General features: G+C 41.3%; 1 protein-coding gene across 4 annotated transcripts in view; it reads left to right on the top strand.

The window, feature by feature from the left end:
* DCLK1 (doublecortin like kinase 1) overlaps window positions 1–14,632 on the top strand; it is a 349,882-nt gene that overhangs the window by 278,342 nt on the left and 56,908 nt on the right. For 2 of the 4 annotated variants that reach the window (XM_045473943.1, XM_045473962.1), the window contains exons 7-9: window positions 4,887–4,971; window positions 7,665–7,773; window positions 14,367–14,424. In XM_045473943.1, coding sequence (XP_045329899.1) covers window positions 4,887–4,971; window positions 7,665–7,773; window positions 14,367–14,424 — 252 coding nt within the window. Of the gene's footprint in view, window positions 1–4,886; window positions 4,975–7,664; window positions 7,774–14,366; window positions 14,425–14,632 lie in introns of all 4 variants that reach the window. The other 2 variants (XM_045473936.1, XM_045473951.1) reach the window with 1 other exon arrangement.

Genomic DNA, 14,632 nt, shown 5'->3' with positions numbered 1-14,632 from the left:
CTTTCTCTTGTTTCACATAATAACACCTTACTAGTTATTATGGATCGATGTCACCCACTTGTTCTATACGCACTTGGAGAGCAAATGAATGTATGGTTTGTCTATACTCATATAGAATCCTTGGGTTTTAAGCTTTCTACACTAAGAGTATGATTTAATTTTTTTTTTTTTTTTTTTTTTTTTTTGTTAAAGGAGGTCATCTTTACAGGTTCTGTAGACTTCAAGTCAAGATCACCAAGACAGTAGTTTGAGTTTGGTAACTATTTATTGGTTGCATTTTCTTTATAAAGTTGATCCACTTGATTTTCAAATTCTTTTTTTTTTTACAGTTTTTCAAATCAATGTTAACAAAGTAATAATTGTATGCCAAGACAGAATGTGGAGTGGAAGTAATACAATTATCCAATCAAAGCTAAAGTTATCTGGTGAGATTTTTCTACCTTGAATAGATCAGTTGCATCAATTGGATATTTTTGAAAACTTTATTCAGTGTAGTCCTCAGGTGAGTGACACCATTAATACAAATGGCAGGGGTAACTAGTACCATTATATTTAAAATGAAATGTTTTTAACTACATAGTCATCAGATACATCTTGGTAAAATGTGGTTAGAGCTGTTATGTCAGCTTTCTCACTTCAAAAAGTGTGATATGTTCTCCATCTGTTATATGATCCCAAGCTGAAAAGCTACACTTCGGATGTGTTCTTACTTAGGGCAGTCCTTTTATGAAGGTGTGCCATAAAAGCATCCAGGTGCCAGCAACCTGCCCACCTGGTTTCCATTAAATCAGCTTGGAGGTGATAACATTTCAAATGTCACAATGTCTCTTAGAGCAGCTAATTGCATTAAATTCTAAAATAACTGTATATTCTGTACTATGCACCCAGATGTCTTAGAACTAGCAAACTAAAGCAAACATAAAATCTTATCATTATGTATACTATAAAATGGTTTATCTGTCCAGAAAAGCCAAATAACTAAACTGATTTCACTTGTAAGCATGCAAAAATATAAGTGGGCTTTTCGGCTTCTGTCGGTCACAAATAAAGCTGGTTAATCTCATTGGGTTAATTCTAAAGAGCAAAAATTTACACATTTTCCCTTTACTATTTTCAAAATCCTTCAATCAGACTTATGGGCAGTAATCAAAATGTTCCAACACTGTCTAAATTAGTATATTTAGGATTAGTAACTAGCATACACAAAGAGCCATGTTTATTATTGAATCACTTCAACTAGGAGAGAGGACAAAAAACATTAGGTGACAAAACCAGAATGCAAAAAATAACAGTCTGCAAGCATATCTATGCAATAAATATAACATTTAACATGAATAAATAGGAAGTCTTACACTTGATCCAAAACACCAACCTCTCAAATACAGACTAGGGAGATCTGACATATCTGTGAGCTCAGTGTCAGGCTAAAAAGCTATGGTGCTATCAATAAGCCGATGTGATCTTACCGTACATTAATATTCTGTTCACAAGGAAGAAAGCTCTATCCTCTGCTCTGGGCTGGTCAGGTACACCTAGAATATTACATTTGTTTTAACACTAGCATTAACAAGAGTTATTGAGAACTGGAGTGTATCCATATGGAGCTCTGTCACATGATGAACAATAAAAAAAAAAAACAAAAAACTCTGGGAATATCCAAATTGAAGGGGTGCAGTAACTATTTCCAACTTCCGGAAGCACTGTCATATGAAAAATGGATTAGACCTGTAATGGGTAGCTCCAGAGGTGAGAGCTAAGACCAATAAAGGAAAATGTAGAAGGACATCATTTCAACATATGGAAGAACTTTCTTGGCCTCATATGAACAATTAAGGGGCTACCTCAAGAAATAATGTGTTCACTGGCAGAGGTGTTTGGACAGAGGCCATTTTACCACATGGCTGGGATTTTTATAGTGGGAATTTGGTCTTTGAATAGAAGTAGGGTGGAATAGGTAATATTTAAGGCTTACTCCAATCCCTGAAATTCTTTTAATCTCTGAATAATCATTGTCTTAGAGAAGGGTATAATGTTAACTATCTTACTTCTTTGGGAAAAAGAAGTGATAACCCCATTAAAAATCGAATACTCTGAATCTTTTACTCTGAGCATAAAATAAAATGAGAACATTCCTCTTGGAGTTCTATTTGTAATTAAGTAAATTTTTCTCTTAAAAAATGCTGTTACCCTCAGCATGAAATTTGAAATTACCTTGGGTACATTTTCAAACCTGAAGTTGAAAATAAGCAATTCTAAAAGTAAGCAAACTTGTGTTAACTCTACCTTTTTTTTTTTTTTTTTTTTTTCCAAACCAGAGCCTAAAATCCTTGAGGGGTTTTTGTCCATAAGGCAGAGAAAACACAGCTGGCGTTGTGGCAAGCATTCAGGGCATCAGACGTTTGGCTGAACTGTTAAAAATGCAATTAGTTAGTTGATAAGGCATTTAAGTGAATAATATCCAGCAAGTTTACAGCACATTACAGTTTAAAAGATGTTTTCATATATTTTGGGTCAGAGTTCTTTTTTGTTTTTTTAATGTTGATTTATTATTTTTGAGACAGAGTGTGAGCAGGGGAGGGGCAGAGAAAGAGGGAAACAGAATCCAAAGCAGGTTCCAGGCTCTAAGCTGCCAGCACAGATCCTGACATGGGGCTGGAACTCATGGACCTCGAGATCTGAGCTGAAGTCGGACGCTTAACCGACTGAGCCATCCAGGTGCCCCTGGGTCAGAGTTCTGTTTTGAGTATCTGATATTATTAAAAGAACAAGCTTTTGGAATTGAGTGCATAACTGTGGACATCTTTGCTAGGAAACATGCTACTAGTCTATTAATTCGAGTGCTTGATGAAAGAATGTGTCTTTGTATTCTAAAATTTAAAACACCATATGACAAGACAGCACCTGCCACCCCAAACCGCAGTGTGTCTACATTATTAAACACCACTTGTGATGCTGCTGGAAGAAATTCAAGGATCAGAAAGCCCAGAAGAGAAGGTCTACATTTTAGACATTTACTTACTGCTTTTCTGCTTGGAACAACATTATGTCTACAGCAAATGCAATGACACAAGGGATAAAAGACCTCACTTTGTGCAAAACACACACCTTCCTCTCAAATGTGGTAATGTTAATGTTTATTTTCTCCAGACATCGACATCGTAAATCTGCCTTGTTTAAGCCTTGTATTCCAATATTACAAATACAAGGTTTTCACACACAGACTTCGGTAAAAGTCAGCAGAGCGTGACTTAGAAGCTCATACATTTACAGTACCTTCGACAGAGTTGATTATGACTACATAGTATCATCTCAAGAGAAAACTGTTTCCATGTCATGATTTGAATCCCTCTTTCTAGCCTGATATAGGATAAATGTGTTCTGCTGGTCACAAAGGGAGGCTAGATGAGATGGAAAAGACCCCACTCAAGTCACCAGACTGATTGATTGATGGGGGAATTCTCATGATATAGGAAAATAAAGGGCACACCACACAAACTATGTGGCCTTCGGGGGTATTCTGGAGTAACCACAAAACTTCTAGGAAGCCGTATACAGAAGCAGATGTATCCTTTCCGCGAATTTAACTTTTACCCCAATGTCAGCTGTCAGCTTTGATGAACTTGTCCAATGGAGCATATTTATCTTAGCCAAACCTGGGAGAACAGGCAGGGGACTCAAATGGCCCTGCAGTGATTTAAGTAACATTTCCCAAATGATATTAGTCTTTTTGGTGAAAACTATAACCTTTGCTTTTACGTGAAGGTACTGTTGGGGGTAAAGGAATTACATAAAACTTTCTCCTCCCTCCTACTTTGTGTCCTGTTAAGGCTGGATGCAATGGGGAGGAGGTTGAAGGGAAACAGGTAAGCAGAAGAAAAATAGGTCAACTTTGCTTCTCGCCACCTCTTCATTATTAATTCAACTACAGATGCTCTTTCCCTTCTCTCTGCTCCACAGACAGCCGGCACCATGAGCCAATGCCGCCCCCTCACCGCCTCCTGCTCCCATCAGGCCAACCAAGTGGATAAACCCAGGGAAACAGAAGGAAGATCTTTTAGGACAAGCTGTGTTCACTGTTTAGAAATAGCATTGAAATGTGCAGATTGTTTTCTCAAGGAATAGATGCAGAGATGGGAAGGTTCATTGTTAAAGTACTGCCCTGTATCTAATCATAGTACTAAATATTTGGTATTGTTTCACCCTCTGAGCTTTGTAATAGAGCTGTTACCCCGTCTGCTCTCATTGGTCTTGGGTCAAAATACACCGAAAATACAAGGGAATCACCAGGCTTAGGCTTTTATTCCTGTCTTTGCCTCAGACTTATTTTGTAACAGTTAGCATATCGATAACCGGCTTAGTACTTGTGTCTTTATTGCAAAGTGGAATTAACAAACCCACTCTATAACCTTTCTCCAACGATGTGGTAAGCCTCAATATTTTTTTTTGGAAAATTCCATAAAATAAACTGAAGAGGATTTTTTTTTCCTATGGTGAGAATAGAAAACTCATTGGATGAGATCAGAGTGGCACCATGTTTGAGGCCTGTTTGCAGATAGACTGTGGAAAAGTGAGGTGAGATGCTTAAAATCTGACAAACCTAAACAGTAAGCTGTGGGATGCTGATTTTGAGAAAAAGGAATAGAAAGTCAAGGGACATCCAAATTTAGAGTGATTATCCTGACACACTTAAACCATCCATTACTGGTTAATAGGGTGGGAAAGAGAAGCAATCCAATTGAATCAAAACCTCCCTTTTCGAGTGTTCAGAGCAAATCCTCCCTGGTGACGGGTGCAGTTACTTCCCGAGATTCTGGGCTGGGCATAGCATCTGGAGACTGGCACCCTGACCCAGTGTTTTCATTCTCTGTGTCTGTTCCCTTTTGCAGAGCTCTCAACATGGAGGTTCCTCTACTTCCCTTGCATCCACCAAAGTCTGCAGCTCAATGGACGAGAATGACGGACCTGGAGAAGGTGGTGAGCTTGGGAACTTGGTATCTGAGGAGAAGGCTTCCCTTGTACAGGGGGCAGAGGATGGGTTGGCTAAATTTGCTTCAGAAAACCGTAACTTTGGGAGCATTATGAAATAGAAGCTTAACACAGCTCCTGGGGGCCAGAGGAAGGGGATAGGATTGCATATAGTTTCTCCCAGGGATCATATCTACTCTATGGGAACAGGAAAAGGGAATTAGCCCGATTTGGAGATATTTCACATCCTCTGAGGGTATAAGTATTCTAAGAAGGCCAGCTATTGCCTACTTTGAAAATAAAAGGAAGTAATGGCTGCCTTTGTTTTCCCAAATTCTGATCACTTGCAGTATATTAAAGTATACTTACTCTCTTGATTGACTGGTTTGGCCCCACAGATGTACTTAAGTGAACTCAATGTGTGAAAACATGGCCTTACAAAAAGAATTACTTGATAGCAATTGCAAAAAATATTCTTTGTACCTTAAACATTTTAGAATTTCTCTTTGATGTGGTCAAATGACCTGGATTCCAGAATTGACTTTTTCACTGACTCGTTGAATTGTTTTGGATAAGCCTCTTCAGCTTTTTTTCACCTTGGTTCCCCTTCTATAAAATTGTGTAAGACTGTACTATATGCCTCTTTCCTCGCTGGGGGTCATTATCAGGCTCAAATCAATTATGAGAAAGTATTTAGAAAAGTATAAAACTGATATGATCAAGTCACTGTTAAAGAATCAGCATCCCTCATTTGTTTGAAATGATATTATTTAGTTTTCCAGAGAAAGTACCTTTGGGGGGAAGCACTTTGATTATGTCAAATGAGATAAGTGATTTGCACATGAATTCTTTCCTGACTACCATGCGATATCAGATTTTTTTTTTTTTTTTTTTTTTTTTTGCATTTCCAGAACTATGAACTTCAACCATCTCGAAGTCCCTTTTGTTTTACTGTGTTGTATCTACCTAATGAAATGAACTGGTCCTTGGCTAAGACTTCAGCAAAGACTTCTTAGCCAAAAGCCTAAAAGATACATTTTTATCAATAGGGAAAAAAAAAATCCCAAGCCGTGTGCTCCAGATGGGTGCCTCAGTGATGCATCCACTGGAAGGACGGATGAAGTACCTCCTTCCGTTTCCCATCTGGAGTCAGACTTGCTTCTGACAGCCAAGCATGGCTATTTTTATTATCCATGTAGTAAAGAGCCTTAAGACCGTGTCATCTGAGAGATGTTTTATAAATTCGGGTGCTTTGCAGTGGATTTGAAACTTCTCCAGCCATCTCCTCTAATTCCCATGGAGTAGACAAAAATCCCCAGGCTAAGTCTTTCAAACAGAGGCAAAATTATTGGCTTCTTTGGGTGTGAGATGGTGGGGATTAGGGAAGGGGTGTTAATTGGCTTCAGCTCTCACTTTATTCTGGAGACCACTGTGATAGCTTCCGGGGGGCAAAGACTAAAATGTCACCTATAAAGAGGTAAAGAGGCTGCCCAAATCAATGCTAGGGGTAAAAATAGCAGCAGCAAATGTCCTACTTTGTACAACCCTTTCCAGAAATTCCATCCACCCTAGAATTCAGAGTGGTACAGATGGAACATGATCACAGAACCAGAATAAGGGTCCTAACGCACATGTGTGATAATTGTGAGTTTCCATTTGTTGTCCCCCAATGATGAGGACTAACGGAGAATACAAAAATCACCCAGAAAGTCGAGGCACCGCCTGAGGTTTTAATTTTATTGCGAGAAGAAATGTTTAGTCTCAGTTTATGATTAAAGGTCAGAATAGGAGCACATTTAGAAAACACACTAGGCCTTCCATCACATTTTGTATTCGGTTTGCCTGAGGGAGAGCTAGGATTTATACCTTTAAAGCATGTAAATTTTAGAGCCCAGCAATAAAAGGCTTTTTACACCCCTAGGATGGTAAAGGTTATCCAATATATTTATGTGACCTAAGTGTGGCTTATTTAGTTTTATGGCCTCAGATATTTAAAGCATTATTAGGCATTTGTAAAATGTTTCAAAATGCATTTTAAGGGGGAAAATGTGTTGTGTTAGTGGCACTAACATAATTGAAACTACAAAACTGTTCTGTTCACAGACATAATAAATATTGCAATTTTAACTCAACATCTGCTATGCAGGTTGCTGGTGAGAACATTTGTCTAAAATCTGGTCATTGATACTGGGGAGGGCTGACACTCCGGGCTTAGTTCATAAGGAATTTTACGGAGATCTCCACTTCAGGATGTAGTAAAGCTAAGTGTCCAAACAGCAGGCATGCTTCATGCTTGTACCCTGTCAAGCAGCCCGGCGCCCCCTATAAACTCCATTTTCCTACTGAGCCATCCCTAGGAATGTCATTTCTCTGTAGACAGGGGGTGTTCTGTAAACACTATTGATCACATTGGCATGAAACCCACAGAGCCAAACTTCCTCCTCAGAATCCCCACTGTCCCTCTTCCATCGGTGGGAATGGACCCCATACGTTCTACGTTTCCTTTTAGTTTATCATTCGTCTTAGTAAAACCCTGCTGAGTATGGAGTGTCAGCAGCGGGGCTTGCCTCACTGTACGGAAAGTGACATATTGATTCTGAATCAGTTCCAGTCTATCCGATGATACTTCTAAATGTCTCTCTGGTGCAACATCTGTGTTCCCTTTTCTACCGATAAAAATGTACTAATGATTCTTTCAGAAGTGTTGGAGGAAGGCTTCCAGATTCCAGCCACAATAACAGAACGATATAAAGTCGGAAGAACAATAGGGGATGGAAATTTTGCTGTTGTCAAGGAATGTGTAGAAAGGTGAGAAGGATCTCATTTGCATCGAACTTTAAAGGAGACATTTGGCATTATGTTTTCCAAGATTGTGTCTTTATTTGCAGTCTGTGGCACATATGGAACAGGTTAATGTCTCAACTCCAGATGTAACAAAAAAAATTTTAAAGAAAGAAAAGTCCATCTAACAACAGATTTGAAAAATGTAGTGATTTCTGGGACAATCTATAAATTAAGGACTTTGATTTTTCCTTTTTAATGTACTCAGCAAAACTTTGCCAGATCTTTCAGGTGAGTCCTTTTATTTTGGTAAAAAAAAAACAACATATTGAGCAGTTTTTTCTGCACTTTCTGGAGCCATTTTGTAGAGGTCAGAACGTTTTTGTATACAGTGAATTCTAACATGATATATCATCAAATTAAATATAATAACCTTGCTTTAAAACGCATCTGTACTGATGCCAACAAAAATAGCGTTTAGTGCATTAAAATATCTTAAAATGAAAGACATCGGTACTCTTGTGGGCCAAAGGCGAGGGGTTTGGAGTAAAAGGTTTATGCCTGAGACTTTGGTACCTAATCAAGGACAGTGGCTGGTGGCTCCTAGATGAAGTGACAACTAATAAAGTCACGACCCAGATTAAAGTGGCCTCAAACTCTAAGCCGGATGTTCGAATTGGAATTCCTTTCTTGAGCAGATTCTTGCTTTACAGGGGCCTGGTGAGCCAGAAGCATCTTAGAGCTGGTGAGCAGAGTTTTGAAAAGTCAGGGGGAACCTGCCTCGTTCCTTGAGGGGGGTGGGTGTACCCCACTGGCTTCCTGGGGACCGGCCTGGGGTGTGTGCGCTTCCTTTGCCACTTTTCTCTGCCCTGAGTGAGGCTGGGCCTCTGCGGGTCAGCGCTGTGTGAGATAACGCTCCTTCCCTCCGCCCTACCACTCAGGGAGGATGCCTCGGACTAGGAGCTTTAGCCTGGCAAGATCCCCAGCTTGTTCTTCTCCAGGGGCTCTGATTTAGAAGCACAGTTTCATGCTACTTTAGAGCTGGAAGTCTGCACAGGGCCTCGGACACCACAGGGGTCCTGAGTTTGGCCAGCGTCCACCGATTTGCTCCCCAGCTTTTGCAAAGGAACCTTTGCTTCCTTTGCGACTGTTAGGGAGACGCTTCCCTGACTAAGGTGACAGAGCCCTCGTCAAGATACCCTTGTGCACTAAATCTCAAACTTTGCTCCACCCCAGCATACCAGGTGGGCTAGGGTATTCCCAGTGCTAGCAAACTGCTGTAGCAGCCACTGTTTGTAAGAGAGGGGTGTGAGGAATCGTCAGTATGGAAAACCCCTTAGTAGTTACTGCTAGGCCAACTTCTCCCCTGTCTTCCCCTCATCACCCCACTGCCACCACGCAGTGTGACCATTTATTGCATCACCACCAAATAGAGAAAATTCTCCATTGCTTTCCTAGGCTTCACACCTTCACAAACAGGAACAACCACTGTTTGCTGAGCACACACTATGTACAAAGCCCTTATCATATTTCATGTAATTGCCATGATAATCCCATAATATCGGTATTGTCTCCGTTTATGGCATACAAAGAACACCTAGAGAAGTGAAATGCCCAAAATCGCTCAACGAGGAAGTACTTAGTAAGGCATGGGTCCGAGCCCAGCTCCAGAACCCACACTTTGACCGCTCTGCTGCCTCCAAGAGTCCGTCATGAGAATGCAGCTTATCTGATCTAAAGTCACACATGCCCTATCTGTTCCTGTAGAAAGAAGTCCAAAATTAAATCAAGGAAGCCATTCTTAAGGCAATGGATGGAAGTGTGGGTGTGTTTATATACATTTATATTTCATTTACACCTTTACTGATAGTCAATTCAACTATTTTTTAACGTTTTTTCCACCGTAGCAGAAATTCCCATTTTTAGCAGATTGCCCTTCGTATGTGGGGTATCTGCCAGAGTTCATCATCTGTTGAGTCTGGTGTGGCAGCCATGTGCTGTGTCTTCTAGCTAGCACAGGGAGCACGATGGCGTCTTAGTCCAACATTACTGGTCTTCCCACAGTAGGAGTGTATCAGGGTTCCATCCAGAATTAATTTCTTTCTCTCTAGTTTGGCTTGTGTTCATTTTGCATGAGTTCACATCTTGGGTCTCTTCGTACGAACCTTCAGAGTCTAAACACCAGATCGCTCCAAAAAGTGTTAATATTCTGCTCCTGCTGAATGAGGACATATGGCATGTGCCCTCTCTCCCTGGAGGCATCACGAAACATTCTTTTAATATTTTCCAGAGGTCCAAGAAAATAAAAGCAAGCTAAGAACGTTGTGAATGGCACACATTGCTTGCGGGGACATCCTGCCATATTTTGAAGGGTGCATGAGTACTAGCAAGAGCAAATATGTCCCTCCTCTGTTAATAATATGCTGTCACAGGGAAGGTTTTCCTATAACAATGGATACAATAACAGTGTTCTGTAGGCTTTTTGTTCCATGGTCGCGAGCCAGCATATCCTTTGGTACTAACTGCCAGGCCCGCCTAGATTTCTTTCTCCTCCCCAGCAACAGTTTCTCCAGTGGCCTCGGGAGCCCCTAGGACGTGCTAAAGGAAGTTGGTGAACTGAGACGTGTTCTATTCTGAAGCTGTTTCATAGAGCACTCGAGGCCCCAAAGAAAACTCAGAAAGTTGAAAAGCACTATAGAGAAGTCAGAGCATGAGTAGTGGGCTCTCAATGAGGTGCCCTTCATCTTTGGCTCTCCTGGCTCTTCATGCACTAATCACCATACAAGCCAAGGGTACATGTGGTGCAGTTGTGACCAGTGACAGTGTCTCAGATAGGTTTTGGCCCTCCTGTCTACCTGCACTGCTTGCATTTTCAGCAATATAGGCATCAGAATTGTATTAAGATTCGAGCTGCCCATGATTCCCTCTCTCCCTACTTCCCCTATAAACCTGAGGAAGTATACAATGAAACCATTGGCTTCAGCAGTGAGTGTAGGTGGGCTCGAACCCATCTGAACGTGCTGAGGCTTCAGTGTCACAAATAATGGGTTGCATCTACCTAGAAAGGCTTCAGAATTCTCGAGAACCTCCAAAACCTTGTAACTGTAGTTTGAAGGTATTTCCTTCTGAAGTGCAATTTGGAGGGTGAGTCAGAATGGAGAAGCTTAGCTGTTTTTCAGCTAGCTGGCAGTGTGCTTCCTTCTTTTCTTCCCAAGGATGCTTGGCACCCAATAGCCATTGGGGCTCGCGCTCAAATTCAAAATAAAACTCTACTCCAGAGATGTGAGACTGGGCTCTCTACAATTACCCCATTAGGAGGAGGCTGAGATGGGCTTTATTATGATTATGAGGTAAACAAAGGGTGCTGTTTACGAACCCCTCTTTGTTGGGGGGTCCTAAATGCCACCACGCTCTGGAATCTCTGCACCTCACCCAACATGCTTGGAGCCCCTGCTAACTCAGGCCTACAGTGGACACATCTGGGTCTATAGAGAGAGATGAGACCCCGGTCCCTGTGCTTGAGAACATGACCCATGATCAAAGGACAGCCATGAAATTCATCAAATGCTATGGTGGGAATGCCTGGGAAGCTGTTTTTCCTTTTCCACGTAATCTTTTTTAGTACCCTGAAAACCTAGCAAATCCCCCATAAGAGCCACAACAAAAAGCACATTAGTCCAAGACACCCAATCACTAAGCATTCTGCTGCCTTGGGGAGAGTGGGGGGGAGCAGGCTGGCCTTGGGTTGACAGTCACAAAGTCTAAACAGGACAGCTTTCTCCAAACCATTGTTTTTTAGCACGAATATTAAAAATTAGACTTAGTTCAAGTTTGTAAAATTTGGAAATTTCTCTCTTAGTAGTTCAACTTCTCACCTTGGGTCAAACCTAACAGGAAGAGACCTTACAAATTCAGTTCCTGTATACGAGGAAGCAAACAAAATCTGTCCAGCTGCTGCTGCTGCTGCCTTTGCTGTGACATTCAAGGGCTCCATGATTCTGTGCAAGGTCAAGAGTGTAATTTCAGAAACAGGCAAATGGCTGATAGTTTCACCAGCAATCCCTGTGTCTAGTGTCCTCGCTATAACAAACTGTAGACTCCTGTCCTTGGGGACAGGGACCAAGTTTTACTCACCTCTGTAACTACCAAAGAACCATGCGTGTGTGTGTGTGTTTTTTTTTTTTTTTTTAATGGTTATTTATTTTTGAGAGAGAGGGAGACACAGAATCTGAAGCAGGCTCCAAGCACCGAGCTGTCAGCACAGAGCCTGATGCAGGGCTCGAACGCATCAACCGTGAGATCATGACCTGAGCCGAAGTCGGACGCCCAACCGACTGAGCCACCCAGGCACCCCCCAAAAAACCATGCCTGAAACCGCTTGCTGCGTAATTACAGGGGCACAGGAGTCCTCTGTGTTAGGGTATGCAGGAAGACAAATACTTGATTTAAGGTTTTATTTCTTGCCAAGTGTTTTCATTTACCAACTTAAAGCAAGCAGTTAAATTTTTATTCTTATGGTATACATTTAGTACTAACACCTGTTTTCAGGCTAATTTTCCAGACTCAGCTGCTTTCCTATAAACATATACTTCCAATAATTAAGGATTTTACTATGACTTTATAGTTCTGTCCTCAAGGAATCAAGAAAGAAAACTTGCGGTATTAATTTCGGTGGGTAAATCTAACTGAGTGTTGAGTCATATTATGTACGGTTCTGGGTACTGAACTCATAAAGTCCCTTTTCCTTCTAAGCCCTGGGGACACAGCAACCCAGGCTTGCTCGCATTTTCCTTTCAGCCCTAGGCTCAGTACATAACTTGATTTGCTTGGTGTCCTGGGAGCCAATACACCCACTTGCTCCTTGGAGATTCTGTTCCTTGTCCCGCTGTAGAGAGGATTCAGCCTTCCTGGTCCTACACCAGCCCTTTGCTTTGCATCCTGTAATCTTACTCATTGCAGGGAAACAGAGGATCAAATGGCAAACACAGGGAATGAAAAAACTAAAAAGTCCCCCTCTCTTCTCACCAACACTGTCCTGTCATCCACCCCTTTATGGAGGCACAGAATGAAATGTGACCTCCATTCCAGCCACTGGCTTTTATCACAGCAGTCAGCCTGATAGTCCAGATTTCTCTGTCATCGAATGAAACGTTTTAAACCAGATAGGAAATTGCTCATGGATTCGAAGCTCAGATTTGTTTTATTATAGTTTTTTTTAGTGATTCGTGAAAAGCAGAATCTAGAAGCACTTCAGCTTTTAGTTTTCCTCTTGATTGAGGGTTTTCACATTTGCGAACAAACCCTTCGGAAGCCTCTAAAGAAGAGGCTACTTAAAGGGACCCGGTGATCCCTTCATAATGTGAGGAGTCCCCTTGAATATGTGTAATTTCACTTTCCTATTTATCCAGGCAGGGACCTGGAAGTATCCTGGGAGAAGCAGTTTTAGCAGACGACACCATCCATGTCATGCCCCTGAGACACCCTGCTAATATCTGGCCTCTTTCATTTATCGGCAGGTCACTCTAGCTCTAAGCACATAAGTAGGAAATCCTCGTTTGATTCTCTATCCTGAAGGTTCTAAAGCCCTATTTTAAACTTTTGTTCTTAATCAGCCCCACTCCCACTGTATTTCATTTGGATCCCTAAAGTTGGCTGTTATCTCTAGGGAAGGAGCTAAGCTGTCTCAGTTTCCCACCAGAAATGAAATGGCAATGCTTGTAAAATAGTGGTTTCTTATGCTTATTAAGTATACGTCGTGTCCTTGGACAATAGAGCGGTCGGTCGTTTTTTGGCACTACAGCATCTTAGAAATGCTAACACCACTTAGGAAGCTATTTAAAGGTAGCTGGGTGACTAAACCCTCCCTCCCACACCCATCATGGTGGGGAGGGCAGTGTTGGCTGGGCTGTGTGTGAAGCAGAGTCCTCAAGACCTCAAGAGTCCTGATTTTGATGCTGCCTTGTGGCTTTGGGAGATGAACTAATTGTCGCCTCTGTCTTATTTCTGTGATATGACACCGCCACGGAAGGCCCAAGAAGTCACAAGAAGCTCAGATAATGGGCATATCCCTTTCTGTACACCTTGAACACATCATCCATGCTTTCTCCAACAGAACTCGTAGACTTGCACACTGAACCAGAGTCTAAAGAGTGTGAGCTGTGTACTGAGAGGTTTCAGTAAGACTGTGAGAGCCATTCAGAAAACGGTCACGGCCACACTTCGTGGAGACAGAACCTCAAGAGAGATTGGGTAGAAGGGCAGAAACTCACGTCTGCTTTATGTCCTGACCACACCACTTCAGAGGGCAGGGCAGGGCTGGGCAACCCAGCAGGAAGAGTTACGCTTGGCAATAGCAATAATGGTGGGAACATTATTACAATATGGCAACATTAACAGCTCAAGATGTTTCTATGCTATCATGCTGGTCGTCTGCACACTTGGTCAGCCCCTTAAGATATACATATTTCTTTGAAAAAAGGAAAAAAAAGAGGTGTTTTCTTTTTATAAAGTATTTACATCTATTTGATGCAAGATCTATGGGGTAAGAAATTAATCCTTACCAAAATGACTCAATAGATTTGAGATTAAATTTATTTTTTACAAATATTTTCTCTTTGCAGGTCAACTGCTAGGGAATATGCTCTGAAAATTATCAAGAAAAGCAAATGTCGAGGCAAAGTATGTATAAGGTTTATTATTGTGAAAATACATTGTTGTGGAGGGTAGAAACACAAAGATCAGTTCCCAACGATAAGTTCACCCTAGGGGTTTCATTTGGGTGGAATAGAATGTTATGTATTTATTGGAATATAACTTTATAGATATTCTTGGGATAAAAGTTAATTGGAATGGCTGTATGTTATTTCTGTCGCTTATCATTGTTTGT

This window comes from Leopardus geoffroyi, chromosome A1 (assembly GCF_018350155.1).
Source record: "Leopardus geoffroyi isolate Oge1 chromosome A1, O.geoffroyi_Oge1_pat1.0, whole genome shotgun sequence".
In the NCBI taxonomy this organism is placed as follows: domain Eukaryota; kingdom Metazoa; phylum Chordata; class Mammalia; order Carnivora; family Felidae; genus Leopardus; species Leopardus geoffroyi.
This window is presented reverse-complemented; position numbering and strand designations above follow the sequence as displayed.